The 27,672-nt window shown below is 50.1% G+C and overlaps 10 protein-coding genes across 10 annotated transcripts; 6 read left to right on the top strand and 4 right to left on the bottom strand.

Annotated features, from left to right (window-relative positions):
* Positions 1-526: 526 nt before the first annotated feature.
* Positions 527-2,173, top strand: AWJ20_1481 (uncharacterized protein; the record flags this gene model as incomplete). The annotated part of the gene is made up of 1 exon (XM_018878365.1): positions 527-2,173. One exon carries the CDS (start codon positions 527-529, stop codon positions 2,171-2,173), a length of 1,647 nt encoding a protein of 548 aa, XP_018735676.1.
* Positions 2,174-4,692: 2,519 nt separating this feature from the next.
* Positions 4,693-6,720, top strand: PPZ1 (Ppz1p; the record flags this gene model as incomplete). Its single annotated transcript, XM_018878364.1, has 1 exon — positions 4,693-6,720. The coding sequence occupies one exon, from the start codon at positions 4,693-4,695 to the stop codon at positions 6,718-6,720; it is 2,028 nt and encodes a 675-aa protein (XP_018735675.1).
* Positions 6,721-7,910: 1,190 nt separating this feature from the next.
* Positions 7,911-9,824, bottom strand: AWJ20_1479 (uncharacterized protein; the record flags this gene model as incomplete). The annotated part of the gene is made up of 1 exon (XM_018878362.1): positions 7,911-9,824. The coding sequence occupies one exon, from the start codon at positions 9,822-9,824 to the stop codon at positions 7,911-7,913; it is 1,914 nt and encodes a 637-aa protein (XP_018735674.1).
* A 3,240-nt stretch (positions 9,825-13,064) lies between these two features.
* AWJ20_1478 (uncharacterized protein) lies at positions 13,065-15,269 on the top strand (the record flags this gene model as incomplete). Its single annotated transcript, XM_018878361.1, has 1 exon — positions 13,065-15,269. One exon carries the CDS (start codon positions 13,065-13,067, stop codon positions 15,267-15,269), a length of 2,205 nt encoding a protein of 734 aa, XP_018735673.1.
* A 343-nt stretch (positions 15,270-15,612) lies between these two features.
* SAC3 (Sac3p) lies at positions 15,613-18,876 on the bottom strand (the record flags this gene model as incomplete). Its single annotated transcript, XM_018878360.1, has 1 exon — positions 15,613-18,876. One exon carries the CDS (start codon positions 18,874-18,876, stop codon positions 15,613-15,615), a length of 3,264 nt encoding a protein of 1,087 aa, XP_018735672.1.
* A 144-nt stretch (positions 18,877-19,020) lies between these two features.
* Positions 19,021-19,788, bottom strand: AWJ20_1476 (uncharacterized protein; the record flags this gene model as incomplete). The annotated part of the gene is made up of 1 exon (XM_018878359.1): positions 19,021-19,788. The coding sequence occupies one exon, from the start codon at positions 19,786-19,788 to the stop codon at positions 19,021-19,023; it is 768 nt and encodes a 255-aa protein (XP_018735671.1).
* Positions 19,789-20,313: 525 nt separating this feature from the next.
* EMC1 (Emc1p) lies at positions 20,314-23,085 on the top strand (the record flags this gene model as incomplete). Its single annotated transcript, XM_018878358.1, has 1 exon — positions 20,314-23,085. One exon carries the CDS (start codon positions 20,314-20,316, stop codon positions 23,083-23,085), a length of 2,772 nt encoding a protein of 923 aa, XP_018735670.1.
* Positions 23,086-23,432: 347 nt separating this feature from the next.
* FPR2 (peptidylprolyl isomerase family protein FPR2) lies at positions 23,433-24,071 on the top strand (the record flags this gene model as incomplete). Its single annotated transcript, XM_018878357.1, has 1 exon — positions 23,433-24,071. The coding sequence occupies one exon, from the start codon at positions 23,433-23,435 to the stop codon at positions 24,069-24,071; it is 639 nt and encodes a 212-aa protein (XP_018735669.1).
* Positions 24,072-24,736: 665 nt separating this feature from the next.
* FPR2 (peptidylprolyl isomerase family protein FPR2) lies at positions 24,737-25,489 on the top strand (the record flags this gene model as incomplete). The annotated part of the gene is made up of 1 exon (XM_018878356.1): positions 24,737-25,489. The coding sequence occupies one exon, from the start codon at positions 24,737-24,739 to the stop codon at positions 25,487-25,489; it is 753 nt and encodes a 250-aa protein (XP_018735668.1).
* Positions 25,490-25,958: 469 nt separating this feature from the next.
* Positions 25,959-26,753, bottom strand: RPS2 (ribosomal 40S subunit protein S2; the record flags this gene model as incomplete). The annotated part of the gene is made up of 1 exon (XM_018878355.1): positions 25,959-26,753. One exon carries the CDS (start codon positions 26,751-26,753, stop codon positions 25,959-25,961), a length of 795 nt encoding a protein of 264 aa, XP_018735667.1.
* Positions 26,754-27,672: the final 919 nt, after the last annotated feature.

Genomic DNA, 27,672 nt, shown 5'->3' with positions numbered 1-27,672 from the left:
ATTGGGAGTTGAGTGTGTGGGATGGGGTGGGGTTGTGCCTCCGGCGGCTGGGGCTCTGCCCCAGACCCCGTGGCTCCTCTCGCTTCGCTCGAGTCGAGTGAGGGGGAGTGAGGGAATCTGAGGGGTTGGAAGGGCGATGGGGAGGTTGTGGGGTGTTGATTTGGGGGGTGAATGACTTTTTACTAACGAAAATGGTAGTGTAGACCTCATTTTACCAGCAAAACAAGCCACCATTGATAGTTAGGCCCGCAGGAAGAAACATTCAAAATGGGTGAGTAGCGGCCAGAATCCAGGCCCAGCGGTCTACGGAGCGCACAGGGCAAGACCAGGATGCCAAATCCACGGAAAAAACCGCCGCCAAACCGCGAACTCAGGCCCCCCAAACCACTGGACAGCCCCCTCGCCCGACTCGAGCGAAGCGAGAGGAGCTACCAGGGTCTGGGGCGGAGCCCCAGCCGCCGGAGGCAGCACCCCGTCCCCAGAAAACTAACAAGAAAACCCAGCTCCTAAGAAGAAGGGAGTGAAAATGACGTTCCAGGACTTCATGTCCAATGACCAGTATGGATCGGTCGGTGGAGCCTCATGGGCTGACGACGACCTTCCCAGCTCGTTCAGCAACCCATTGCCTCCATCAGGCGGATCTCGTGGCGGTGATAGCAGTTGGGGTCGTTCTGAAGGCTCGGATTTCGGCAGAAGAGGTCCTGGAGCCGACCGTGACAGCGACGGATGGACTCGTGCTGAACCCTCTGATTACCGTCGAAACGACCGTGAGCCAGTCCCTATTCCCGACTCGGCTCCTTTCACTGCTCGTTTGTTGAATTTGGATTATGAAGTGGCTGAAGAGAACATCAAGGAACTGTTTGCTGATAGCGACAAGTATAAGGTTGTGTCAGTGCGATTACCTCGTGACAGTGTTTCCGGCCGTTTGAGAGGCTATGGATTTGTCGAGTTCGAGACCCGTGACTCGTTAGTCGAGGCTCTTAAGTTAGACGGAACTTCGCTCCTCAACCGTTCGTTGAGAGTTGTTGTTAGTGAACGTCGTGAAGACGACAAGTTCAGCGGTGACTGGAGATCCAACCAAGCAGGCCCATTATCAGGAGGTCCAGATGACTTTGGACCAAGAAGAAGAAGAGGCAGCGGTGGTGCTCCAGGATTCGATGATAACCGTGACTACGACAATTGGGAGAGAAGAGGTCCATTACCTCCTAGAGGAGGTGACAGACCCGACAGAAGAGGACCTCCTGTCGAGGACGATTCTCGTGATTACGACAACTGGGAGAGACGTGGTCCTCCTGCTGTTAATCTTGAGAATGTTCACCCCAGATACCGTCGTCACCATGAGGGTGAAGAAGGTGGAGAAGCCGGTCTTAGACGTGGACCCCGTCCTCCTCGTGAAGACGATGGTCGTGATTATGAAAACTGGGAGAGAAGAGGACCTCCTGCCGGTGGTCCTCCACACGACGAAAGACGTCGTTCTAGTCGTAACGAAGACGACGGAAAAGAGCGTGATTTCGACAATTGGGAGAGAAGAGGACCTCTTCCTCCTCGTCGAAGAGAACCTAGAGAACCCCGTGAGCCCAGAGAAGGTAAAGAAAGACCTGTTACCGAGGCCGATAACAACAGCGACTGGCGTGGAAGCCGTGGCGGACCCAGTGCATCGGGTCAAACCACTGCTCCTCGCGCTGGCCGTAAGAAGCTGGATCTTAAGCCGCGAACTGTTTCTGCCGGCAGTTCGAACGACGCCCCATCTCCTAATGACAGCCATCGTTCGTCAGTATTTGGATCGGCCAAGCCTGTTGATACTACTAAGAAGTTAGAGGAGGTTGGTGAGAAGTATGTTCAGCACGAACATGAGAGATTCGAGGCCGAGAAGAAGCACCGCGACGAGATTAAAGCCCGTGAGGAAGAGAGAAAGCAAAAGGACGAGGCCAAAGCCGAGCAACTCCGTAAGAGATTCGAGGTTTTGAAGACTGAGGACGACGATGAAGACGAAACTGACGCTGCTGCTGCTGCCGGTTCTCAACCTGCCGACTCGACTGCCGCCGGTGCTGACGAGCCTAAAAAGGATCAAAAGACCGCCGCTGAGGCCCTGCTGACTACTGAAGCCACTCCTGAAGAGCTCGAGTCCGGCGACTGGAACGTCGTGCCCAACAAAAGAGGCGGCCGCAAGTAAACGTCCGACCCCCAACCCCCAAAATGTTTTGTATTATGATGTCTCCATCATACCACCCCTGTATGTGTTTCTAGATTTATGTGTTTAATTGCTATGACTGCCATCCACAGACCTGCTCCTATGACACGCTGCCTCCGGCGGCTGGGGCTCCGCCCCAGACCCCGCTGCTCCTCTCGCTTCGCTCGAGTCGGGCTTGGGGGACGGTCTGCGCTAAATCAGCAATTGGCCCAGCAGTTGGTTCAGGTATATTGGTTCGGCAGTAGATCCAGTAGATAACTCAGCAATTGATCTAGTAGTTGATTCAGATGGATTGATCTACTGATTCATTGATACAGAATTCTGCAGTTGATTAAGGTTGATAAAACAATTGTTTCAGCAGTTGGTACAGCAGTTGGTTCAGCAGTTGGTTTAGAAGTTGGTTCAGAAGTTGGTTCAGCAATTTATACAAGGTTGATTCGGCAGATATTTCAGCAATTATCTAGCAGTTAATCCAGCAGTTAATTTAGCATTGATAAAGATCGATCGATACAGCAGTTGAATTAATTCAGGTTGACATGCCGGTTCACTGACATGATATATCCGTTCACTGACATGCCCGTTCCCTGATATGTATGATCAATAACATGACATGCCAATTCATTGACATGGCAGGCCCGTTCACTGACATGGCATGCCCGTTCCCTGACATGACATGCCCGTTCACTTACATGACATGCCGATTCACTGACATGACATGCCCGTTCACTGACATGACATGCCGATTCACTGACATGACATGCCCGTTCACTGACATGATATATCCGTTCACTGACACTATTCAGGTTGATTCGGCAATTGATCCAGCCAATTCGGTATTGATTTAAGTCGATTTATTTATTGACTGACTCATTTATTAAGCAGTTGATCCCAGTTGATTGATTAATCATAATACAACAGCTTATTCAGGTTAATTGATAAAGCAGTTGATCCAATTTGATTGATTCAGCAGTTAACTGGGTCGATTGACTAAGCAGCTTATTCTTGTCAATTGATTCGGCAGTATTACAATTTTCTTCTAACATTTCATTCAACAGTGATTTCGGCATTTAATGCATTTAATTCAGGTAGATTAATTGATTGATTCAGCAGTTGACTCAGGTTCATTGAATTTTGAAGTAGCAGAATATCGGAGTTACGTCCTTGAAAATAGGCCCGTTTGTGTCGAGAAATCGCCAGCGGTGAATCTGTAATACAATTTGGCAGAGAAGTAAGAAAGTGAAAACCAACCATCAAAAAATTCGACATCGAAGAGGTCGTTGTGGAGAAGATCTGCAGGAACAGGACCTTGAATCCGACTCCGACGGGACTAGGAAAAAGTAGTTCTAGAACAACCCATCAGCAGACCGATTCCCCACGCCCGACTTGAGCGAAGCGAGAGGAGCTACCAGGGTCTGGGGCGGAGCCCCAGCCGCCGGAGGCAGTACCCTCCATCCCCCTGAATTTCCAAAACCGACCATGACCCCAGAAAACAACCCCCGGCCACTTATTTCCCAACCAGACCCACACCCCTCCCCCCGACTCGAGCGCAGCGAGAGGAGCAGTGGCGGCTGGGGCACAGCCCCAGCCGCCGGAGGCAGGCACCCCACCCCCTGACACCCCCTGAAACCCCCCGAATCGGCAGGAGAGAGAAGCAGGGTCTGGAGATCGGTGTGCGGCGGGATGAGCCCTAGCCCATGGAGTGGTTCGCTGCAACGGGAACTTCTGCTTCTACATACAACTGCTGTATTTGACTAGTTAGGTATCTATCTATATATATATTTATAGGACCAGCAACCACAAGACTGCTGGGATTGGACTGTGTGAGTTTGTGCATGAATCAGTGAGATAAGGGTGATTCTGGCAGTGATTCGAGTGCCAGGGCAACATCGATTATATTTATTTTTATACAGTGAGAGCGAGACGGCAGATTGCGGTTTCTGGCGAGGTCTGGTTGCGCTCTGTTATCGGCTGGTCTGAATGGACACTTGCGACTCGGTTATTGGTACGTGATTCTGGTGAGTTATTTTAACCGGTTCTGCCGGTGCTGTTACGGATTCACTGGCGTCTTCTTCGAACAATGGTCTCTCTTTTGTTCGTTGTCGAGAACCGGTGCTGGTCTGGTTGCTGGGGTGGTGCATTTGTCATCTCGCACCCACAGGTTCACGACTTTTCTTCTCGAAATCGACTTTCGACTGTCCTGGGGTGATTGTTAGGGAGTTCGACTGTGGTTGTGGTTATGGCGTTGCTGGCGAATTGCCTCGAGGGGCTATTGATTGGTACTGGTTGCTCGGTTCTGTGTCGGCTGGTTGGTCGTCGAGACTGGGGTGTGCAATGACGGTCGGGAGGGGTTTTGGGGGGCTGGAAGTGTGCCTCCGGCGGCTGGGGCTGCGCCCCAGACCCCGCTGCTCCTCTCGCTTCGCTCGAGTCGTTGCGTCGAAGGGACCTGGCAATGCAATTTCGGTTCGGAGTGGGGTACTAACAGGAACAGTGGCAGTTTCAATATGGGGAATAATAGCTCAAAGTCTTCGAAGAAAGACGGGTTACAGTCGTACCCGTCGTTTTCTCGAACTGATACTCAGGGCTCGACAAGGTCGGCCAGGTCCATTCGGTCACGACTGTCTATCAATTCGGACCATGGCTCATTCAAATCGGCTTTAGAGGCTCCAGAGTCAAGCTCGTATGATAACCATTCGTCGAGTTTTGGTGGTAGTGGCGGTCATGATACTTTGGCTCCTCCTGATACAAGCTCTTTTAATAATGCATACTCGTCATCCCCGAAAAATTCGCATATTCGTGCTAGCAGTTTCCACGACTCTTTGGGCGATACCAGCTATGGCAATATAAATACCGGTGCTAGAACTCCAACTGCTAGCAGTTTCGGAAACAGTCTTGCTCCAGGAGCGGCTTCGGCTGGTGGTGCTAGTGGTTCCAATAGCGGCTATGACGATGGCAATGGCCAAACGGGTGATGGTTATCCATTCCCTTCAGTGTTACCACGATCAATGCAACAAATCGCGCCAAAAGAACCAATTCTCATGCGAAGAGATAGGGATGGGAATTTCACGGCGCCAAATACTCCTGGTGTAGACTCGTTCCCCGACTCGTCAACTCAACTATCTCATTCAAATCTAAACAACGGGTCGGGCGATGAATCGAGAAATAGCATTAATCCAGGATCTGGCTCCGACGGCGCTGCAACTAACACGGCAGCGGGTTCAAACGGTGATAGCAGCTTTTCTGCTGCTAATTCCAGCTCTATATCCCACAATAGCACGGTAAAGGACGACAGCACGACTAACAGCTCTAGCAATCTTAGTAGCAGTTCGGTAGACAACAACAACAACAGCAATAACGACAGCAACAACAATAGCAATAACAACAGTAACAACAGTAGCAGCAGCAACATAATAAACAGTCATATCCCACTATCGTCATCCACTCCCACACATGAAGGACCACTGGCAAGTTCCCATACACCTATGGGATCTATGCCCAGTACTCCTAGAAACATTCCTAGAATCTCACATCCATCATCACCAGCAACTTCACTGAATATTGAAGAAATCATCCAACGACTGTTGGACGCTGGATACAGCGGGAAAACGACCCGATCCGTGTGTTTGAAGAATGCCGAGATCGTGCTTATTTGCCAGACTGCAAGAGAAATCTTTCTTTCACAACCAACCCTGCTGGAACTGTCGACACCTGTGAAGATAGTGGGCGATGTTCATGGACAATATGGAGATCTCATTCGAATGTTTGACATGTGTGGCTTCCCACCAGCAGCCAATTATTTATTCTTAGGAGACTACGTAGACAGAGGCAAGCAGTCTCTGGAAACCATTCTCCTGCTTTTATGCTACAAAATCAAGTATCCAGAGAACTTTTTCCTTCTACGAGGAAACCACGAATGTGCCAATGTCACCCGAGTATATGGGTTTTTTGACGAATGCAAGCGACGCTGTAACACCAAGATTTGGAAAATATTTATTGACACTTTCAACGCATTACCCATTGCTGCTGTGGTTGCTCAGAAGATCTTCTGTGTTCATGGTGGCCTGTCACCAGCCCTCAACAACCTCAATGAAATAAGAAGTATCGAACGACCCACTGATGTGCCCGACTACGGACTTCTCAACGATCTGTTATGGTCTGACCCGGCCGATACTGGTAACGAATGGGAAGATAATGAGCGGGGTGTGTCGTATTGTTTCAACAAAGTGGCCATTAATAAGTTCCTGACCAAATTCAGTTTCGACCTGGTGTGTCGAGCACATATGGTGGTGGAAGACGGCTACGAGTTTTTCAACGAGCGTAGTCTTGTCACGGTGTTCAGCGCTCCCAACTATTGCGGTGAGTTCGACAACTGGGGCGCCGTCATGTCTGTCAGCGAAGGGCTGCTGTGCAGTTTCGAGCTGCTCAAACCACTCGACTCGGTCGCTCTCAAACAAGTCATGAAAAAGGGCAAACACGAGCGACGCAACGGCCTCCTTACCAGCCCGTCCCCCTCTGGTCCCCAGAGCTACTAACCACTCTCCTCTCTATATATTATTTTATTCTACTACTATTTAGTCCTGTTCCTATCGCTCCGCTCTCGGACCAAATCTCCTGGGGGTGTCTGCCTCCGGCGGCTGGGGCTCCGCCCCAGACCCTGGTTGCTCCTCTCGCTTCGCTCGAGTCGGGTTTGGGGAATCGCGACTTTTTGGGTTATCTGGTCTCCTGACGCCCGACTCGAGCGAAGCGAGAGGAGCAACCAGGGTCTGGGGCGGAGCCCCAGCCGCCGGAGGCAGGCACAAGGAAGAAGAAATAAATAAATAAATATAAATAGAGAGAGGGTCAGCTGTAGAGCACTTTACAGACCTCGGAGAGCGGCAGGTCCCAGACGCCGTCAGAGTGCTCGGTGAGGTATTTTTCGGTTTGATCGCGGGGCACGATTTTGGCGTGCAGATCGGTGATGGTTTCGAGGCTCGTTAGCGGTTGTGTGAGGACCTCGGTGTTGTATGAGGCCAGGCCGACGTAGATGTACACGAGGGTCATGACCAGGAAAGACGGCAGTGAAACGGCCCACCACCGCGATGGGTAGTAGTATATGTTCAAAGCTTGAAGCCACGACCTTGGCAAGAGTGCCCAGAGTGTGTAAACAATTGCCACAAAGGTACTTCCCACGTAAAGGGCGAATCCAAAGTACTCGGTCTCAGGGGGTACAGCGCCTGATCCAGCAGTCACGTCCGACTCTTTAGCCAGTCTGTCGCCAGTTTTCACATCAGCAAACGTTTTGCTGGCCAGCGTGGCATTCTGTTTCGAAAACTCGGCACTCATCGCTAACTCAACAGTGCTCTTATATGTCTGTGAAATGTCGTGAAGCATTCAGTGATCTGCGTATTCCAACATGACGACCCCGATGCATGCGGCTGGCCAGACCCTGCGTTTTCAGGGGGTGGGTGTGCCTCCGGCGGCTGGGGCTCCGCCCCAGACCCTGGTTGCTCCTGCTTCGCAGGAGTTTTATTGACTGAAGGTCCCCCGCAGAACCGACTCGAGCGCAGCGAGAGGAGCCACGGGGTCTGGGGCAGGGCCCCAGCCGCCGGAGGCACACCCCGACCCCGGCGGGGAACCTGGATCCCCCTGAAAACGACTCGAGCGAAGCGAGAGGAGCAGTGGGGTCTGGGGCGCAGCCCCAGCCGCCGGAGGCAGACCCGGATACTAGTAGTAATTCCATTTTTTATTCGACCAGATCGTATAAACCGATGCACTGGAGATCCGAGTAGGATACTCTGCGACGCTGTCCGTGTTCGTCGATTGTTTTCCATCTGTGGTAGGGAGTAGGGCCCCAGGTCGGGACCATGCACAGCTCGTCTTCGCGGCATTTGTGGCTGCATTGGTAGTAGTACGACCAGTTGAGGTCGGTGAGCAGTCGATTGAGTTCGGCCGACTGGACGTCGATTTTGCGAGAGAGTTCGGTTATGAGTTGCTGATTCAGTTCGTGATTTTGGTAGGTTGTAGAGATAATATCTTTTGAGAGCGAGAAGATACTGAACAGCTGGTGTCCAATTGCCCTTACCACCTGGTAGATGGCCGACCAGATGAGCCGGTCGGTTTCTGAATACAGTGGGTACGTGGGTTTAGAGTACTGGAACACAAACGAATCCAGGGCGTCGTCGGTTATATTGGCCCCGCCAGTGGTGTTGTCCGAGTACATTCGCAAGATATTATATGTTCCAGTAGTGAGATTGACGCCCAGAGCCCGCAAATCGTCGATTGACTGTGACTGTGAACTGCCAGTATGACCTGCCAATGTGGTATTCAGTGTGTATAGCAGCGGGGCTAATCGAGCGACAATGGTGTCAGTGAGTAATTGCCAGTTGTTTCCCAGTCTCGGCTCTATAGGATGTTGTAATGCGTACGCTATATCCTCAATCATACCGTCCTGCACTTCCTGAGTAATATTGTCCAATCGTCGAAGATATGTATCGGGAGTCAAATATGTCCTGTTAATAGCAGTGATCATGTGTCTATAGTCAAGCTCAATCCTGTAATCGCCGTTATAATGAGATTCACCCGACTTGATATGGTCGTAGCCCGCACTTTGAGAAAGTAGTCGAATAAGAGCCTGAGACGGCGAGTCTGTAAACTCATCTAACAATGAATAATAATCACTGTCGTGGTCAGCAGGAAGTCCTAAAAATTCGTATGGATTAGGATACGTGACATTAGACAGCAGGTCTATTTTCGGACTGTGGAAGTCGCAGATAATCACCTCGAACGAGATCTCCAAACGAATAATCCCGTCCAAACCATATGGACGACCCCATTCGCAAATCTTCTTAGCCATAATCCTTTCATCACGAATCTGCATCCGAGTCCATCTGGATCTCTCCATTTGCGACCACAGCATCTGAGTGTCCATTTCGCCGAACGACGACTTGGCTCCACTGGCACCATCCAGCAGAATCAGTTTGTCCAACGGCTTCTTCGTTATAAACGTCAGCAAGCTGGACGCATCCTGGCTCTGATCAGTGACTCCCAAATCACCCTCCATATCACTTTCAAACCCATCTTCTAGACTCTGTTCATCAAAAGACACTTGCTCATGCTCCGACTCTGCTACAACCTGCCCTCTCACATTTTGCCCTCTCGCATTCTGGTCAACCTCAGAATCCTGGTCGTGATCTGGTTTCTTCGCAGGCAGCTTTTTACCTCTCCATCGCCAAAGTCCGTTTTTAAAATTGTACGAGAATTCTGGATCCATTGCAATCCATTCTGGATTGTCAGGGAACTTTCCATGTAACGTGCCATGATACAGCAGCGTGTTTGCCGGAATCACTGCCGGAATAAACGAAACTCCTACGGGATTCAAATCGCTTCCTTTTCTCCTCAACGCGTTATTCACCGTCCCAAACAACGCACTCGAATTGTACCAATCCACAGGTTCCAACTGTTCTTTATACCCGTCCCACGACACCTGGACCGGCCACACGGCACCACCACCGTCGTCCGGGTCCGACCCCGGCACCCATGGTACTCCTGGATACAGCACAAGCTCCCTATCACGGCCAAAACCAGCATACAAAAATCCCGCACTGACCACACACGCCAGCACCACATAAAAACCGAGCCTACCCATCACCGCAGCCATCCTTCGCCTCTCATGTACAACCCAGAATCTCGTCCTCACGCAGTCCAACCTTATCTTCAGGCTAATCTTATCGATCTTGCATAATCTTGCACCCTAACCTCCAGGGGGAGGGGCCGTGCCTCTGGCGGCTGGGGCTCTGCCCCAGACCCCGTGGCTCCTCTCGCTGCGGTCGAGTCGTTGCTGGGACCGTGGGGCACGTGGAACGGGAGCGGTTGGGTGCTGGCGAGGTTGTTCGAGTTCTTTTTCAGCCCGTTTGGGTGCTGGAAGGGGGCGTGAGATCGGGTATTATTCAGGCATCGGGGATTATTACAGACTCAAATCACAGATCGCGCCATCGATCGAGCCCGCCAGCGCGCGAAATAATAATATTTTTTCTCGCGGAATGCGCTGAGGGGGAGCGTGCCTCCGGCGGCTGGGGCGTTGCCCCAGACCCCGTGGCTCCTCTCGCTGCGCTCGAGTCGTTCCCGCGGGGGTCCCAGTCAATAAAAACTCCTGAAGCAGGAGCAACCAGGGTCTGGGGCGGAGCCCCAGCCGCCGGAGGCAGGCCCAGACCCCCCCAAATCTGCCGCTCGCGGAGCGAGCACAACGGAGCCTGGGAGCAGCGGCCGGCAATCGACGGTGGATCTATTTTCAGGGGTGCGGGATTGTTTTCGGAGCGGAGAAAAAATTTTTTTTGGCATCGGACGTTTCAACAGCCTGTGCGGCGCAACGGCTATGCGATGACCGATCGAGATCGTGCAAGGGCATGCGAATCGGCTCTGTCGCGGGTCAAAAAAGTCAATGGATATAGTTTTTGAGCTGGTTTCGTCAGGAGACGAGATAAAGACCCGTCAGTTCATTTAAAACCCCAGTTTGAGGCCGGGAAACGAGAAAAAGCGGTGTTGTTTGGAGAATTTGATGTCCGGTTTGGGCAGGCCGACACGCATGGATCGCCAACATAAGCGATGAGCCTGCCATTCTAGTCCAAGCAGGAACTGTTTCATTTCGAGACATTTCTGCGACCAATGAACTGGCGACAAATGCGGTCTAGACTTATGTCTGTTCCGAACGAAATCCGCGACCTCAAACAAGCTCTCGATCGACGAGTTTTTTTTCGCCTGTATTTTCAGCTCCGAACCCAACATCCCGGGCCCCCAAAAATAAAGTTAAACTTCACATACGGCACCAGTGCCGTGCTCTTGGGGGGTCGTGGTTGTGCCTCCGGCGGCTGGGGCGCTGCCCCAGACCCCGTAGCTCCTGCTTCGCAGGAGACTGCTGGGACCGTCGAGGGAACCGACTCGAGCGGAGCGAGAGGAGCAGCGGGGTCTGGGGCAGAGTCCCAGTCGCCGGAGGCAGCCACAACCGCACCCCTGGATAGGGGCCAATCGCCGATGTCTGTTGGGGGTGGGTGGAAAAAAATATTATTATTATTATTATTACTGCACACTCATACACATACCACACAGACCCCTGGCTGGGGGTCGACAGCATCAGCCAGCGGACCCACCCCCGACGCCGCTCGCGAAGCGAGCACCACGGGTCCGGGCGGAGCCCGGCCGCCGGAGGCACACCCCCATTGGCGGCCCACAGGCCGGTTGCTGTTTGGGGGAGGTGGGCCGCCGTGTCCGGAAGTCCGGAGCCGCCGTGGTGGGGGCGGCAAAAAGTACTGCATATGTGGGAGAGGGCAGGGGTGGTGAGGAAAAAGTAAAGGGCAGCAGGCACGGGACAAGACGCTTTTCCTGCACAGCCATGTAGCGAAGGCTCGCGGCAATGGCTTCCAAACCGATCGGTGCAGATTCAAGTCACCGGCCCCAGCGGGCCCCAGCGTCGCTTGGGTGTGCCCTCTGGGGCCAGTCAGGCAGGGCTTGCCTTGCAGCCCACATACAACTGTGTCACACCCTCCGCCTACTGAGACACTGGTCATGCGAGTGAGTAGCCAGGCAGGACCACATCTCCGGCCCTCCAACCATTCCTCACAACGGGTCCTTAACCCGTTGTCACCCCCTCACACAAGCCAATAAACCACCCAGTAACACCCAGTGACGACCCAGTAATCACCCACTAACCACCCGCTAACCACCCCCTCACATCACCCAATAAACATCCCTTCCACCTCCCACGGCCCAATAATCCCACCACCACCACTACTTCCTCCTTCACCTCCACCTCCTCCAATCAACCCCCTACGAACCTAGCCAACTCCTGCGAAGCAGGAGCAACCAGGGTCTGGGGCGGAGCCCCAGCCGCCGGAGGCAGTCCGTCCCCCCACCCTGGTGACACTGCGTCATCAACGCACTGGCTGGCATGCACATTGCAGCTGGCCCATCGCCCCTACCTAGGGGCCGGCGACCGGCTGCGACTGTAACCCCCAACTGCCGCAGTGGGTGCATTGGCGTCGCATTCGGGTCGCATGCTGGGTCGCATGGCTGTCCTGCATCCGATGCGCGCCTGCTTACTCCCAACCAAACCAAACCAAGCCAAACCAAACCCCCGTATCCAATGTGGCTAGCAAAGTAGGCTGGTTGATAATCACTGTATATAATCGAATCGATAGGCCCCTTTTTTTTTTGCTCGGTGTTCTAAGTTAGTTAATTAACCTTTGATTCAAGGTTGGTTATTACCTTTCAGCTGTTTCTTGTATAAGTTTGATATCTTCTTTCTTTAACTTTTGCTACGACCAAGGAACTTTTTTGGTTTTTGTGTTTTTTTGTTTTTTGATTGCCGCTGGGATTATTAAGTAGTATTGATTACTGGTTGTTACTACTACTACTACCATACTACAGTTGACTCAGTGCGTACTTGCTTGTTGATTGCAACTCCGACTTTTAGTGCGAACAACAATAACGATTTTGTTTCAAATTTCAAAAGAACTATTTCGACTGAAGTTGAATTGGTCTTTTGATTAATTATCGACCTTTATTTATTATTATTTCTCTTGTTGTCGCTGCTCTATAATCTGCAACTACAACTACAACTACTACTACAACTACAGTACAACATCACAGTCACCAACATTCGGCAGTCCGGTAGATAACAGATAAGATAACTTCGACATCTGTTGATATTTCACTAGTAGATTGTTACTGATTATTGATTCTGTTTATTGATACTAATTATTGATTACTGATTGGATTGATCATTGACAGTAATAGTTTTTTTTTTGTTTTTTTGGCCAACATTGATACAGCGCTGGCATCGAGCACTCTCCAAATACTATCAACTGATATGCCTTGCACCTTTTAAGACTACTAGTATCCACAAATGCCATTGCCGACTCGGCCTATCCAACAACAAAAAATGTTATATTCAAATAACGCAGAGATAGCCATCTCGACTTCTGTATCGCCGCCTATTTCTGTGTTGACTGTGAAACAAACCAACATCACTCATGATCACAGGGGTCGAAAGCTATCGCCAGCTCTGTCAAATTTATTAACGACTACTGTTATTCCTAAACCACGAAAACAAAAACGGAGCAATCGTTCGACCACATCCTTGGCTTCTTCTCCTTCGTCCTGTTGTTCTCGTTCTCCTACCAACAACAATGACGATGTCAATTACGATAACGATTTGTTACTACCTCCTCCCATGAGACCCGAATTAAAGTCTCGAGCTGGTAGTAACAGTAGTACCGACACTGCTGTTAGCACTGTAAGTGCTACTTCTACTACATCTACGATATCTACAACAAGTGATATGTCTATGGGTAGTACTGGTACCAGTTCGACTGCTAGAACTACCCCTATTATGCATCCAATCAACAATCTACGCAACTTGGTTTCTACTTCCCAGTCTAGTTCGGCTGGTTTAGACGATTTTGACATGTTAATTGGCCCCTCTTCTACGTCTACCGCTACGTCCTACTCCAACCCATCCACCTCAATCAACTCGGTCAACTCGATGGATTCAATGGATTCGTTTATGTCTGATGCAATTAACGGTGACGATGACTCCAACACCAATGCCGATTCGACGTCTGTTCACCATTCCGACGATGACGACCTCCACCATCACCAATACCACCCCCAAAATTCGGAGACCCATTTCCGATCACTACGTCGTGATACCCACTCTAACTCGACCCTAACCCCGGCTTCGAGAAACAATGATAATGCAGTACACGGCACCGAAGACGCATCGCTTATCAACGGCGGCGGTGAGTATTCCGCCAAAAGCAAACGTGCTATAGCAGAGCAAAAACCAAAACAAACGGCACCACCTGCTTACGGAGTACATTCTGCTAGCACGTTATCGACTTGGCAAGGAGCTTTTCGTGATAGTCTTGCTGCATTAAACGTTAAGGTTGATACTACTACCCCTGAACCCGAAAGTAATTCGGAGTCCACTGGTGCCGTGCCAATATCGTACCAAGGTAAACGGGTCGACGATATTCACGAATGGATTGATGAGGATGACGATGGAGAATCCGGTGAAAATGATGCTAATAACTCACAATCGCCTGTTCTTGCCTCGACTGAAGCACTACTCGGTCTGTCTGGGTTAGACAACCGTCAGCTCGACCATGATTCTACCACCACTGTCACTCCATATGATTCTCCTGTTGGCTCGTTTGTATCTTGTGAGTCTGCTAACTCGGCATTGTCTACTAGTGCCAATTCAGTGGCCAATAGTGCTACAGGTCCAGTATCGAGACGGAAAATCGAGATCCCCGACTTTGAAGCGTCAATTGACGACCATCCATTGCTCGTAGCTGGATCGTTGACTGACAATACATATGATTACAATAATGGGAACGAGAATGATAATGACAGTGACGACAATGACGATACGAATGATGAGAAGACGAAAGAAAAGAAAAGCAGCTCTGTGTTTTCCAAAACCAAACGTCTACTTGGCAAAAAGTCGATTGTGTCGAATCTCACTGCGTCTATCAAAGCCATATCACTCATGGCATCGTCACTTTCCAACACCCAGCAGAATGTGACGACAAACTACCTGTCATTTGGTCCTCGGTCCATGGATGAACCCCATCCTGCTCAATTACTAGTTGTCTCTCCAACATCCTCCTCCAACTCCACTAGCAACAATTCTGCTGCTAGCAGCAGCACCAACAGTAATAAAAGCCCCAGCACCGGCAATGCTGCCCCACCCAAACTGAAACCTATTTCGCTGAAAACGTACCGGGTGCAAACGACCATCATTCCCGGTCTGCGACCACGCGAGCTGCGAATGAACAGCGACTTCTACCGAGTTTACGCGGTCGAGCTGCTCATGAAACGTAACGGCAAAGTCGACGAGGAGTTTGTGGGCCGAGCGCAAATGATCCTGGGTCCCCGCCAGGACAATAACTCGAGCTACCTCCTCGAAGACGAGTTCGGCACCGAAGAAATCTTCGGCATCCGCAAACGGTTCGTGTCGAGCTTCGACCTCCAAGACCGCTCGCCCCACCGGACCTACCTGCCCACCTCGCACCTCGCCCACTCGATGTCCATCAACGACTTCTAACCCCCTTCTGCATACGTGATCCACGTCTATTTATTCTATTTATTTAATAACATGCATTTCTATACACTTCCACATGTCCTGCTGCCTCCGGCGGCTGGGGCTCCGCCCCAGACCCCGCTGCTCCTCTCGCTCCGCTCGAGTCGGGCTTGGAGTTCGCCAGCAGGCAGGTCACAGGGGTACGGACAGGGTCCCGGAGCCCGACTCGAGCGAAGCGAGAGGAGCAATGGGGTCTGGGGCAAAGCCCCAGCCGCCGGAGGCAGGTCCCCGTCCTCAAGTCCGACTCCAGTCAAGCAAGAGGGGCAGAAGGGGGATGCGATGCTATATTACATTAAAGGGAGATATGCTACATGGATTGCGGGGTGCGGGTGAGGACCGAGGAGACGAGGTCTTTGAGCTCGGCGAGTGCTTTGGGGAGTTGGACTGGTGTTGAGTGGATGGCAGAGGGGTTGCGAGCTGATTTGGTGGCGGGTGAGGTGGCCAGGGAGCCGCTGTCGTTGAAACTGCGTTTTCGTTTGGGTTGTGGTGGAGCGGTGGGGGGTGAGGGCGATTCGGTGTAGACGTGTAACGAGTTGAGCGAGCTCAGTCGGTTCCATTTGTCTTGTTTTTGTTTTTCGAGAGCAAGTCGTCGTTCTTGTTCTTCTTTAGCAGCTTTTAATGCCAGTCGTCGTTGGTTGTTGGCTGCTTGTTGTTTTCGCAGTTGTAGACCTAAAGTTGAGAGAGTAGCAGTGAATGATTGACTGAGTCGTTCGAGTCCGACGCTGAAATTCACAGAGATGTCTTTTCCAATACTGGATGACGTTAGGGAACAGAATGTAATGTTGTCTAAAAGTGATTCGTATCTCGTGATGTTGAGATGTTCGTAGACGTCCGATTGTGACCGGCCATCCCAGTTGACAATCAGTAGACTGATAAGAAACTCGGACCGGGGTACCAAGCTCGAGATGACTGCTTCAAACGCTTGAGGTTCTATGCTGAGATCAACTCCACACTCAAATATAAGCATGCCAATTCTAGAAAACGTGGCAGGATCACTCTCAAGAGCCATGAGGTTGATCTGTGTGCTGTTGTTTTCCACCTTGTTACAGTAGGTCGATGTCTGCTGGCCATCCCATACAAGTGACAGTTTGCTCCGTGTCCAGGTGCCTTCAGTTTTCTCCCAGTCAGGAACGAATATAGCTAACGACACTGTTCTGTCAAACTGAGACTGCCGTCTAAATGCTTCTTCTACTGATGGGATTAATAGGGGTTTAAGGGCGTATGGTGACCATTCGTTCGATGCGGATACCCTGGCTCGTTTCATTGCTTTGATTTGCTCTTTTTCGGACACATGAGATGATGAAGATGTCGGCCTGCTTCTTAGACTGCCATTACTGCTCGATCGTCGCAAGTCACTTCTACCCAATGTTTGTGACACAATTCGGTATTCTTCGAGAATTTTGCGTTTGCGATCTGCCCGTTCTTTTGCTCGCTGTCCAGCAGCACTAATCAATCGAATGGCATCCCGTCTCAGTCTCCTTGAAAATAGGTGTTCGGCTAGGGCATTAGCAGATTGTCGGTATAACAGGTCGGAAATGCACTTTTTGTAGATATCTTCTGAAACGCTATCAATGAGTGCTTTTCTTTCCTGACGAGCCTGTGTTATCGACTTCCACTGGCTGGGGAGAATATTCGAGCTGATTTCGCCAGACACTGCTGATCGAAGCATTCTATCTATCTGCTTTTTGACCATCGAATCTGTATAAACAGGTTTTGGTGGAGGTGGTAATGCTACTGGTTCGGTTGGTAATGCTGGTTTGGGACCGGGTGTTGAAGCCGGCGTTTGGCCGAGAGGTGAAACTGTTGACGCCGAGTCTGGTGCTTGTTTCTTATCTGCAGATGCGTTACTTGCAAAAGGATTGGTAAAAACATTACTTGATGGTTGTGGTGTTTTATTTGGTAAGAGTGATGTCGATGTTGCTTTGATTGTGTCGCCACCAAATGAAAATGGTTTAGAAGAGCCGAACATTGAATTTGGTGTTGTACCTGATGATGCAGTGCTAGCTGTTAAAGGAATTCCCACAGATTGGGGTTTAGCTAGACCAATTCCCCTGCCACCTGACAGACTGAAAGGTTGCGTTTGTAGAGCAGACTGCTCCTGTTTGACCGCTGGCGTTGGTTCTGTAGTTGCAGGGACAGCTCCACTAGCAATATTAGCCCATGTTTGAGCCTTGGTTGCTGGCGGAGCAGAAGGCATGCTTGGAATTGAAGACTTGGTACCACCAAACAAGGTTGCCTCTTTATTAGCCGCAAATATATTAGGAGTCTGACCAGGGCTGGGAATGCCGCTACCGAACACAGGTTTGGCAACTCCATTTATACTATTTCCAAAGCTACTGTTACTCCTGGCAGAGAATCCACCAAATCCAGTTCCTATTCCACCACTTGCAGCAGGAGTTGTGGACGCACTGTCAATTCTACTCGGTACCACCAGCTGATTATAACCAGCTCCTACCCGTCTATCAACGAGTAGACTAAAAGGCTGCTGTTTGGGCTGTTTATTATTAACCGTACTTTGATTGTATGAAACCAAATCCACACATTTCTTTCCACTGGCATCATCAACCACAGTCAAGTCGTAATACTGGCAGAATTCTAACCCCTCTTGCTCACTGTCAAACCCCAGCATACTCGTCAGTCGGTCGATAAAATACGGCTTTCCTCGAGAATGATATGCTCTTGACATGGCATTTAACGAAGCCAGTCGTATATCATTGAACGAGCTTTCCAAAAGACATAAATACAGTGGTGGCGTACTACCATCAGTGGCTAGCTTTTCAAAAAATAGCGCAAAAATATTCGCAGCATTTTCTGTATATATATGCCCCTTTTCGAGAATTCTATTCTGTTGAACTAGATTTCGCAGCTCCAGAGCTCTTTGGATTCTCGCATCTTTAAACACATGTATCGGCAACTGCTGGACTTGGAACTCTACATCAGGATCCTTCAGATGACACAGAAGCTGAAACGCTCTCATTTCCGGCTCATTAGGACTGTCTGGAAGCCCTCGTTTCCGATTGTCGTTATAAAATTCCGATAGTGTCTGTAACGTTTTCGTGAGCTGTTCAATCTCCTGCTGTTTCGAGTACTCCTGATCATGACCCGCCATTACATGAAGACAGATAATATGAATTCGGGCGATTATCTCATTACACTCGATAGCCTCCGGACCCGAGTAGTTTTGGTACGTAAAATCCTGTCTGATGGATCTCGTTCTATCCCACAAAAATGAATGACTGGCTGGTAGCTGTGGTAAGATTTTTTCACTAAGATACTGCAGCGTTTTCACTAAAATATGAGGAGGTCGCACGTCTGATGGCAGTGGTGGTGGCTGGCCTGCTGCTGGTCTTGAAAACGCCTTGACTGCATACTGGCTCGTCACTTTTCCGGTCTGAGGGTCCTTTTCAAGCTGTTTGACGTTGTTCTCATACGTTCGTCGAACTCGTTCAAAAATGGGACACATATCGGTACAAGAACCAACAAACGTAATGGCATCTTGCAGCTTCTTCTTCACATCCTGTCTATCTACAAGCCCTCTAGACTCCATTTCTTGTCTCTCTTTCTCTCTCATACTCTGCATCTGTGTGGTGTGTTAGTTTCTCTCGGGAGGGATCCATGCCTCCGGCGGCTGGGGCGTTGCCCCAGACCCCATTGCTCCTCTCGCTTCGCTCGAGTCGGATTCTGGCAGATGCAGTAACGGGGTCGGGCTCCTCTATCAATGAGATCCTACCTGTTCATAGAGCGTTTGCATGTCGGAACTTGAAAACTGCTGTTCGAGACGTGCCATGGCCTGCTGGTTCGAAAGGTCCCATGGATCCTGTTTCCATAGCACTTGTTTTATCGAAGCTGATCCTGGTAGTAAGAACTCGGGTACTTGGCGTGGTGGTCGTGACCTGGGCTTGAACCCTGGTGCAGTCAGACTACCAGATCCTGGAGCAGGAATTGAGCGTTTACTCTGAAATACATTCTTCGTTTGTTGTTGATTTTGGGGCTGCTGCTGCTGCTGAAATTTACCACCTCGGTTCTGTCCAAACCCTCCTCTTCCGCGATTCATTCCCCCTCCTCTGGGCCTGTTGTTGCCTCCTTTTTGTTGTTGGTCAAAAGCTCCTGATGAAGTTGATCCACCTGTAAAAGCACTACCATTCTGGTTACCGAAACTCGAACTACCACTGGCATTGCCATTGAAACCACCTCGAGAACTGTTGTTGCCTTGAAACTGGCCCCGATTCGGCTTTCCAAACTGTCTGGCCTGTTGATTCTTCTGATTTTGTTGCTGGAGTTGTGGATTCTGCCATTTGTTCGACCAATTTGACTGCTGTTGTGGTGGCGGTTGCTGATTCTGTTGATTTGGTTGGCCAAATGTGAATCCTCCATTTCCAGCTGGTGGACCTGAAAACGCAGATTGTGTTCCAAAAACACTACCTGTGTTCCCTGATCCTCCGCCCCCTCCTCCAGGAGGAGCACTGCCAAATCCCCCGAACATTTATCGAGCAGTCAACAGCACCGACAATGAATCAGGTTTGACAGTTAAGAGACAGATCTGTTCAGTGACCAACTGTATTCGATCCAATCGACTCGGTTTCTCTCTTCATGAACGAAAAAAGCCCAATTGTAGTTCTGATATATGCTGATGAAGGCTATTATCGATAATAATTCAGAAAATAGAGTCCTAGAGACTCTCAGTTGACGTGATATATTATTCTCGAGATGTACAATATCACCGATGCATAAACATCAAATGGACCTAATATCAAAATGCACCGTCAAAATCCCCTACTTATTCACAATATGGTTCTGTGAAGGTGCATGTCCATGTTCGAGAGCTTCTACAGTAGTCATCTCCGGCAATTACGACATCAAAAACGGACTCTGGCACTCTGGGACTTTGTCATACCCTCAATTGTTTGGTTGTTGGTAAACATCTGTGTCTGTGATCAGTATAATTCATTTGCTGTTGGTTAGTTCTCGAGCTTAAACTTCCCAGTTGTTAGCTCGATTCAATTGCAAAATGAAGTTCGGCGCGACGGCTTTCCTGACGTCTGTGTCAGTGTCTTTATTGGCATCTGGAGTTTCTGCTGTTTTTTCGGACGAGGCATATGTTGTAGATTGGGCTAAAAATCCAATTGGTTATTTAAATTCTCAGAATACCGTTGTTGCTCGTGGAAGTAGCAACAGCGAGGCGATCATTGGTACATTTACTGAGTCCTCGGTACTGGCATCAATTAATGGTACTGATGGTACAACTCTTTGGAGAAGATGGTTGGATGAATCCGATTCTTCGTCTCAAACACATGCTGTTTCTAGTAAATACTTGGCAAAAGTAAATAATGGACTCAACGAGCTGTTTGTGTCTGCTTCTAGTGATGGTCGAGTTATTGCTTGGGATCCTATTACAGGTTTGGCCGAATGGGATATCTCCCTTGAAGAAACGGTTTCTGCTATCAATGGAGTTGCTGCTAGTGCAAATGCCAATACTGATCAAGTATTTGTGGCACTGAAAAGTGGATTTTTACTCAAATTAGATGCATTGTCGGGTTCTCGTACCTGGTCTAGTGATCTGGAAATTGATTCTGCTCCTTTGGCTGTGATTGATTTATCAGACAAGGTTGGAGTCATTACTTCCAGTGGCTATTTGATCAATGTTGACAAATCCGATGGATCTGTTCACTCGAGAAGAAAATTCGGAAGTGCTACTTCAGTGTTTTCTCGCTCTTTGGACGAGGTTCTCAGTGTTCACCCTGTTCAAGGTAGCTCTGATACTATTGTTGTGGTGAGATCAGGCTCAAATGCTGCAATTCGTGTGGTCGATTCCAATGGAAATACTGCTAGTGAAGAATCGGTTGTTTTGGCTAGTCAATCAGTCAAGTCAACTGTAGAAGTAACTGCCACTTCTGAAGTGGTCAATCTCTTGGACAGTAATATCATTATCAAGTTCACTGTCAAAGGTCATACTATTACCAGAGCTGAAGCTGATATTAATACTAGTGTGAATGCTGTCAGTGAAAACCATCCGTTTCCTATTCTGTCTTTTCCATCTGGCAACACCCTTGCACAAACTGAGTTGGGTAATTTACAACTCATTGATCCTTTATTAGAAGTTGTGTGGTCTCGTCAAGATGGACTGACCGAAATCACGTCAGCTGTGTTTGTCGACTTTTTGTCTGATGACTCGAGTCTGTCAGAAGAAGAGCTGCTCTTTGAAGAACATGCTGATGTCCTGTCTGCATTTTCTAGAAGATTGGCTCGTCACTGGGTAGATTTGAAATATTTTATTTCCCATGTCAAATTCCCTTCTGCATCTGCTAGTAATGCCGAGGATGACAAGACAGCTGAAGTACCTCTTACATCTCATACCAAAACAGAATCTCACGATAACTTGTTTGGATTCCATAAACTCTTGGTGGTCGCTAATAAGTACAATCATGTATTTGCTTTGGATACTACTAACCAAGGCGCTATTGTATGGTCCGTCACATTACCGGTTCCACAAGGCTCTGAAATTGTGGATCTGGCTGTCAACTCCGATACTATCTATGCAGTCATTTCAACTGGTGAGATTTTCACTGTCGATGTTGAAGGAAATGTTCAACCCTCGTCTTCCATTTTATTACCATCAGATTCTGTCATTACCGAAGTTGTACACACTCAGAATGCTATATATGCTATTTCAAACGAATCTGTTTACACAGTTGTCAGCTCCGACTCCGCTAACGACTCGCCGGCTACAGAGTCCAATGATTCTACTGATGAAGCTGTTAAAAGTACATACCACACCAAAGTATCAGATGATGGTACTACTCTTGATGGATATGCTGTCAATTTTGGCATTGCCGAGCCTCAGAAGACCTTCCAGTACACTCCAGGACCCAATTACCGCATTGTTGCTACAGCCAAGCGGTCTCCTGAGGACTTGACTGCTTCCATCGGTAAGGTCTTGGGAGATAGAAGTGTGCTGTACAAGTATCTTCACCGTAATGCTATTGCAGTTGCTGCACTCAACGAAGAAACCAATACTCTCGTCGTGACTTTACTCGACAGTGTGACTGGCCGGGTTCTACACACCAAAGTCCACAAAGATGAGGTGTCTAACAAATCACCTATCAACCTTGTATTTGGTGAGCACTGGATTGTGTACTCCTTTTACAGCAAACTGCCTATTGAGGGCCAGAAAATCGCTGTATGGGATTTGTACGAGTCAGAGATTCCCAACCAAAGACACTCGCAAGATGATGAGAAGTACTCGTCTTTCGATTCGTTTGCCCCCCCTCACGTCAAATCGCAATCTTACATTTTCAACGACGATATCATCACCTCGTTATCGGTGTCTCGTACCAGATATGGTGTCACTTCCAGAGACATTATCCTGACTCTGAGCAACGGTAAAGTAGCAACTCTACCCAAGATTTTGCTTGATGCCAGACGTCCTATTGGCCGGAATCCCACGAAAGAAGAGCAAGAAGAAGGACTAGCAACTTACAACTCGGTCATCTTCCTTCCTCCTATGAACGTCCTCTCCCACTCGCGTCACCTCTTAGGAGTCAACCACATTGTTTCCGAACCAGCAACACTCGAATCAACATCACTGATTGCCGGATTCGGGCCTGTAGACCTGTTCTTCACACGCATCACGCCGTCTCGCCCCTTCGACATGCTCACTGTCAGCTTCGAGAAACCCAAACTCATCTACACCATCATGACCATCCTGACCGTGACCATTATCGTGCGACGCTACGCCCTCAAAAAACGCATTGACCAGCAATGGGGTGTCGGCGAGCTCTAAACACACTCTTCGAGCATGCTTACTACTCCTGTAATTAATATTTCTGTGTACTTTTGTGACTGTTCACAGGGGTCGGAGGTCTGCCTCCGGCGGCTGGGGCTCCGCCCCAGACCCTGGTTGTGCTTCGCTTCGCGAAGCGGCTTGGACCGTCGAGCCAGCAGCTGATTTTGGCAGTGACATGACCCCCCAAATCGCTCGCGAAGCGAGCACAACCAGGTCCGGGCGGAGCCCGGCCGCCGGAGGCACGTCCCGACCCCGGCGATGCTCCCCCTAAAAACGCACGTGACACCGCCACGTACATAAGTTGTGAAGCGGAAGAGGTGGATTTGGCAATATTCAACGTTACAATGAAGTTGCAATTGGGTTTGGTGTTGACTGGTCTTTTGGCTGTTGTGGCTGGTGCTGAGCAGCAGGAGAAATTGCGTATTGGAATTCTCAAGAGAGTTGACGGATGTACCAGAAAGGCCCGTTCGGGCGACTTGGTCGAGGTCCACTACACCGGAAAACTAGCGGACGGAACTGTCTTTGACTCGTCTGTCGAGAGAGGTCAGCCCATTGAGTTCCCATTGGGTGTTGGTCGTGTGATTCAAGGATGGGATCAAGGTATTCTTGGAATGTGTGTTGGCGAAAAACGGAAATTGACCATTCCTCCACACTTGGGATACGGTGAACACGGGGCTGGTGGTGCTATTCCTCCTCATGCCACTCTTATTTTCACCACCGAACTTGTTTCTATCAACGGAGAAGGTTTGCCAGTAGTCGAAGTTCCTGATTCTCAAGTCCCAGACCTCGACAGCGATTCTCCTACCGAGGACGAAGCAGATTCGGATGCCGAAACTGACGACATTGCTGTCTCCTCGGAACCCGAATCCGACGACTCGGACGCCTCGTCCGACTCAGACTCTGTCGCCGACTCTGATTCCGACACCGATGCCACCGACCTCGACGACGACACCCCTGTCATCCGCGAGAAAGTCGATTTGTAACTCACGTCCGTTTTAATGCTATAGTTCTTTGAGTGGCCCATCTGCCTCCGGCGGCTGGGGCTCCGCCCCAGACCCCGTGGCTCCTCTCGCTGCGCTCGAGTCGGACTCGAATCAACATCACTGATTGCCGGATTCGGGCCCGTAGACCTGTTCTTCACACGCATCACGCCGTCTCGCCCTTTCGACATGCTCACTGTCAGCTTCGAGAAACCCAAACTCATCTACACCATCATGACCATCCTGACCGTGACCATTATCGTGCGTCGCTACGCCCTCAAAAAACGCATTGACCAGCAATGGGGCGTCGGCGAGCTCTAAACACACTCTTCGAGCATGCTTACTACTCCTGTAATTAATATTTCTGTGTACTTTTGTGACTGTTCACGGGGGTCGGAGGTCTGCCTCCGGCGGCTGGGGCTCCGCCCCAGACCCTGGTTGTGCTTCGCTTCGCGAAGCGGCTTGGACCGTCGAGCCAGCAGCTGATTTTGGCAGTGACAGGACCCCCAAATCGCTCGCGAAGCGAGCACAACCAGGTCCGGGCGGAGCCCGGCCGCCGGAGGCACGTCCCCGACCCCGGCGATGCTCCCCCTGAAAACGCACGTGACACCGCCACGTACATAAGTTGTGAAGCGGAAGAGGTGGATTTGGCAATATTCAACGTTACAATGAAGTTGCAATTGGGTTTGGTCTTGACTGGTCTTTTGGCTGTTGTGGCTGGTGCTGAGCAGCAAGAGAAATTGCGTATTGGAATTCTCAAGAGAGTTGACGGATGTACCAGAAAGGCCCGTTCGGGCGACTTGGTCGAGGTCCACTACACTGGAAAACTGGCGGACGGAACTGTCTTTGACTCGTCTGTCGAGAGAGGTCAGCCCATTGAGTTCCCATTGGGTGTTGGTCGTGTGATTCAAGGATGGGATCAAGGTATTCTTGGAATGTGTGTTGGCGAAAAACGGAAATTGACCATTCCTCCACACTTGGGATACGGTGAACATGGGGCTGGTGGTGCTATTCCTCCTCATGCCACTCTTATTTTCACCACCGAACTTGTTTCTATCAACGGAGAAGGTTTGCCAGTAGTCGAAGTTCCTGATTCTCAAGTCCCAGACCTCGACAGCGACTCTCCTACCGAGGACGAAGCAGATTCGGACGCCGAAACTGACGACATTGCTGTCTCCTCGGAACCCGAATCCGACGACTCGGACGCCTCGTCCGACTCAGACTCTGTCGCCGACTCTGATCCCGACACCGATGCCACCGACCTCGACGACGACACCCCTGTTTATCCTTCATCTATAACTAAAAGATTTGTATATGCAGATTTGAATTTTAGTTCAGAGGTACAGGAGATGAGAGCTGAGTTGCAAAAACAACAATTAGAAAGTTATTTGGCTCTTTTGAATAATACAAAATACTATTAATATGAGTATATTCATAATAACTAAAGATAATAAAACCATGGAGAGCCAGATATTCCTGGTATTCCTGCTGATCCTACTTCTGATGCAGCAAATTTATTAACTTTAATAAAAACGATTAAATTACGTATGGAATCACATTCATTGTCTAAAACATTATCAATGACTATCCCGGCGTCATCCGCGAGAAAGTCGATTTGTAACTCACGTCCGTTTTAATGCTATAGTTCTTTGAGTGGCCCATCTGCCTCCGGCGGCTGGGGCTCCGCCCCAGACCCCGTGGCTCCTCTCGCTGCGCTCGAGTCGCATCCGGGGGTGTCTCGTGTCTGTTTTTCTACCGAAACAGATTCAATCCAAGATCCCACGGTCCCAGCAAGCTCCGCAGCCGCCGGAGGCAGCGAGGCAAGTCGTGTGCTGTTTAACTTTTTATTAGACTAAATACAAAATGGACCCATAAATAGAAGACTTTTGTTTAGTATCTAGCCTTGCCGGCAGCAACGTCGTGGTAGACATCCAAAGGAGAGGGCTCCAAGGCAGTCTCCTTCCAGAGGTTGGGGGTGAGGAAACCGTATGTGTTACCGATGGCGACGAAAGCGGCCTTGAGGGTGTTTTCAGTGGTTCTGGTGGAACCGGAGGCAGAGGTGTAAGCATCCTCAACACCACCGAGTTGAAGCAATTTCTTAACGGCAGGAGAGGCAACGACACCAGTACCACGAGGAGCAGGGATAAGACGGACAGTGACGGAACCGCACTTACCAGTGACCTTAGTGGGCAAAGAGTGGGGTTGACCAAGAGAAGTACCCCAGTAACCACGACGAACGGGGATGATGGAGAGCTTGGCAATGATGATGGCAGCACGGATAGCAGTGGCGACTTCCTTAGAAGACTTGATACCAAGACCAACGTGTCCGGCAGAGTCACCAATGACAACAACAGCCTTGAAACGGGTACGTTGACCGGCAGTGGTTTGCTTTTGAACAGGCTTGATCTTCATGACCTCGTCCTTCAAAGTGGGCAAGAATTGATCAATGATTTGGTACTCCTTGACAGGGAGAGAGTGGAGATAGATCTCCTCAAGAGACTTGATCTTACCAGCCTTGACAAGTCTGCCAAGCTTGGTGACTGGTTGCCAGCCCTTCTCTTCGTCTCTACGACCTCCACGACGAGGACCACCACGGCCGCCACGAGGGCCACCACGACCACGGGGAGCGGCTCCGGAACGGCCGAATCCACCACGAGCTTGAGCAGGAGCAGCAGCGTCTGACATTTTGATTTTTCTGTTCTTTTTTGTTGTTGATAAACTGTCGGTTTGTCGAACGTGAACGAGTCGGGAACTTACAACTCTCTCCACTCCTCTCTCTACCTGCAAAACTTTGTGAGTCGCTTGTCTCGTCATGTGACCATGCATGAATTTTTCACTCTACCTGCATCTCCCAGATGTGACTGTACTTTTCTCACTCCGTATTTCCTATTTGGGTAGTCGGGTAACCCTAGCCTGGGACCCTGCCTCCGGCGGCTGGGGCTCCGCCCCAGACCCCGTGGCTCCTCTCGCTTCGCTCGAGTCGTTGCGTGGGGTGTACCGTCAGCGGGGTGCGAGGGGTGGGTGGGTGGAAGAGGGTTTTTAGCGGGTTTGTGCGTTTTTGTGCATTTTTGGTGTTGTGACTGGGGAGGGTCTGAGCGTGGTTTGCCTAGGACTGAGCTGCTCTGGTGAGCAGGGAAGGGTTTTTTTGTGCCCCAGCTGGTTTCCGGGGCTTGAACCCTGTTACATCGTGCGATTTCTGTGTGGGATTTCAAGCTCTGTCCGTCGCAGGACCCTTCCGAATCCCTGCGTGCTCCCACTTGCAGGCCCCGGTCTCCGCTCCACCAGGGTCCCTCGTGCTCTGGACACCCCGCGTAACCAGCGAAGCGAGCTTCGGGGTCTGGGGCAGCGCCCCAGCCGCTGGAGGCAGTCCGGCACCCCCTGGATCCCGCATGCATACCCCCGCCGTTATCTTGCAGATGGCTCGGCCCTTTTTTGATTTACCCCTGGTATTGCCGTACAAAGTAAAGTTCTGAGAGCGAGGTCGATCGGAACGGAAATGGGTTTATTCGGTTGTAAATGAGAGCTGGCGGTTAGTATTTCGGTGAGTCTAAGGGTCGAGTGGTTGTAGACACCGGCTGCTCTGAGGCAGGTCGTTCAGGTGGTG

The sequence above is a fragment of the Sugiyamaella lignohabitans genome, chromosome A (genome assembly GCF_001640025.1).
Source record: "Sugiyamaella lignohabitans strain CBS 10342 chromosome A, complete sequence".
Taxonomy (NCBI): domain Eukaryota; kingdom Fungi; phylum Ascomycota; class Dipodascomycetes; order Dipodascales; family Trichomonascaceae; genus Sugiyamaella; species Sugiyamaella lignohabitans.
Note: the sequence above shows the minus strand (reverse complement) of the source record. Positions and strands in the feature narration are given on the sequence as shown.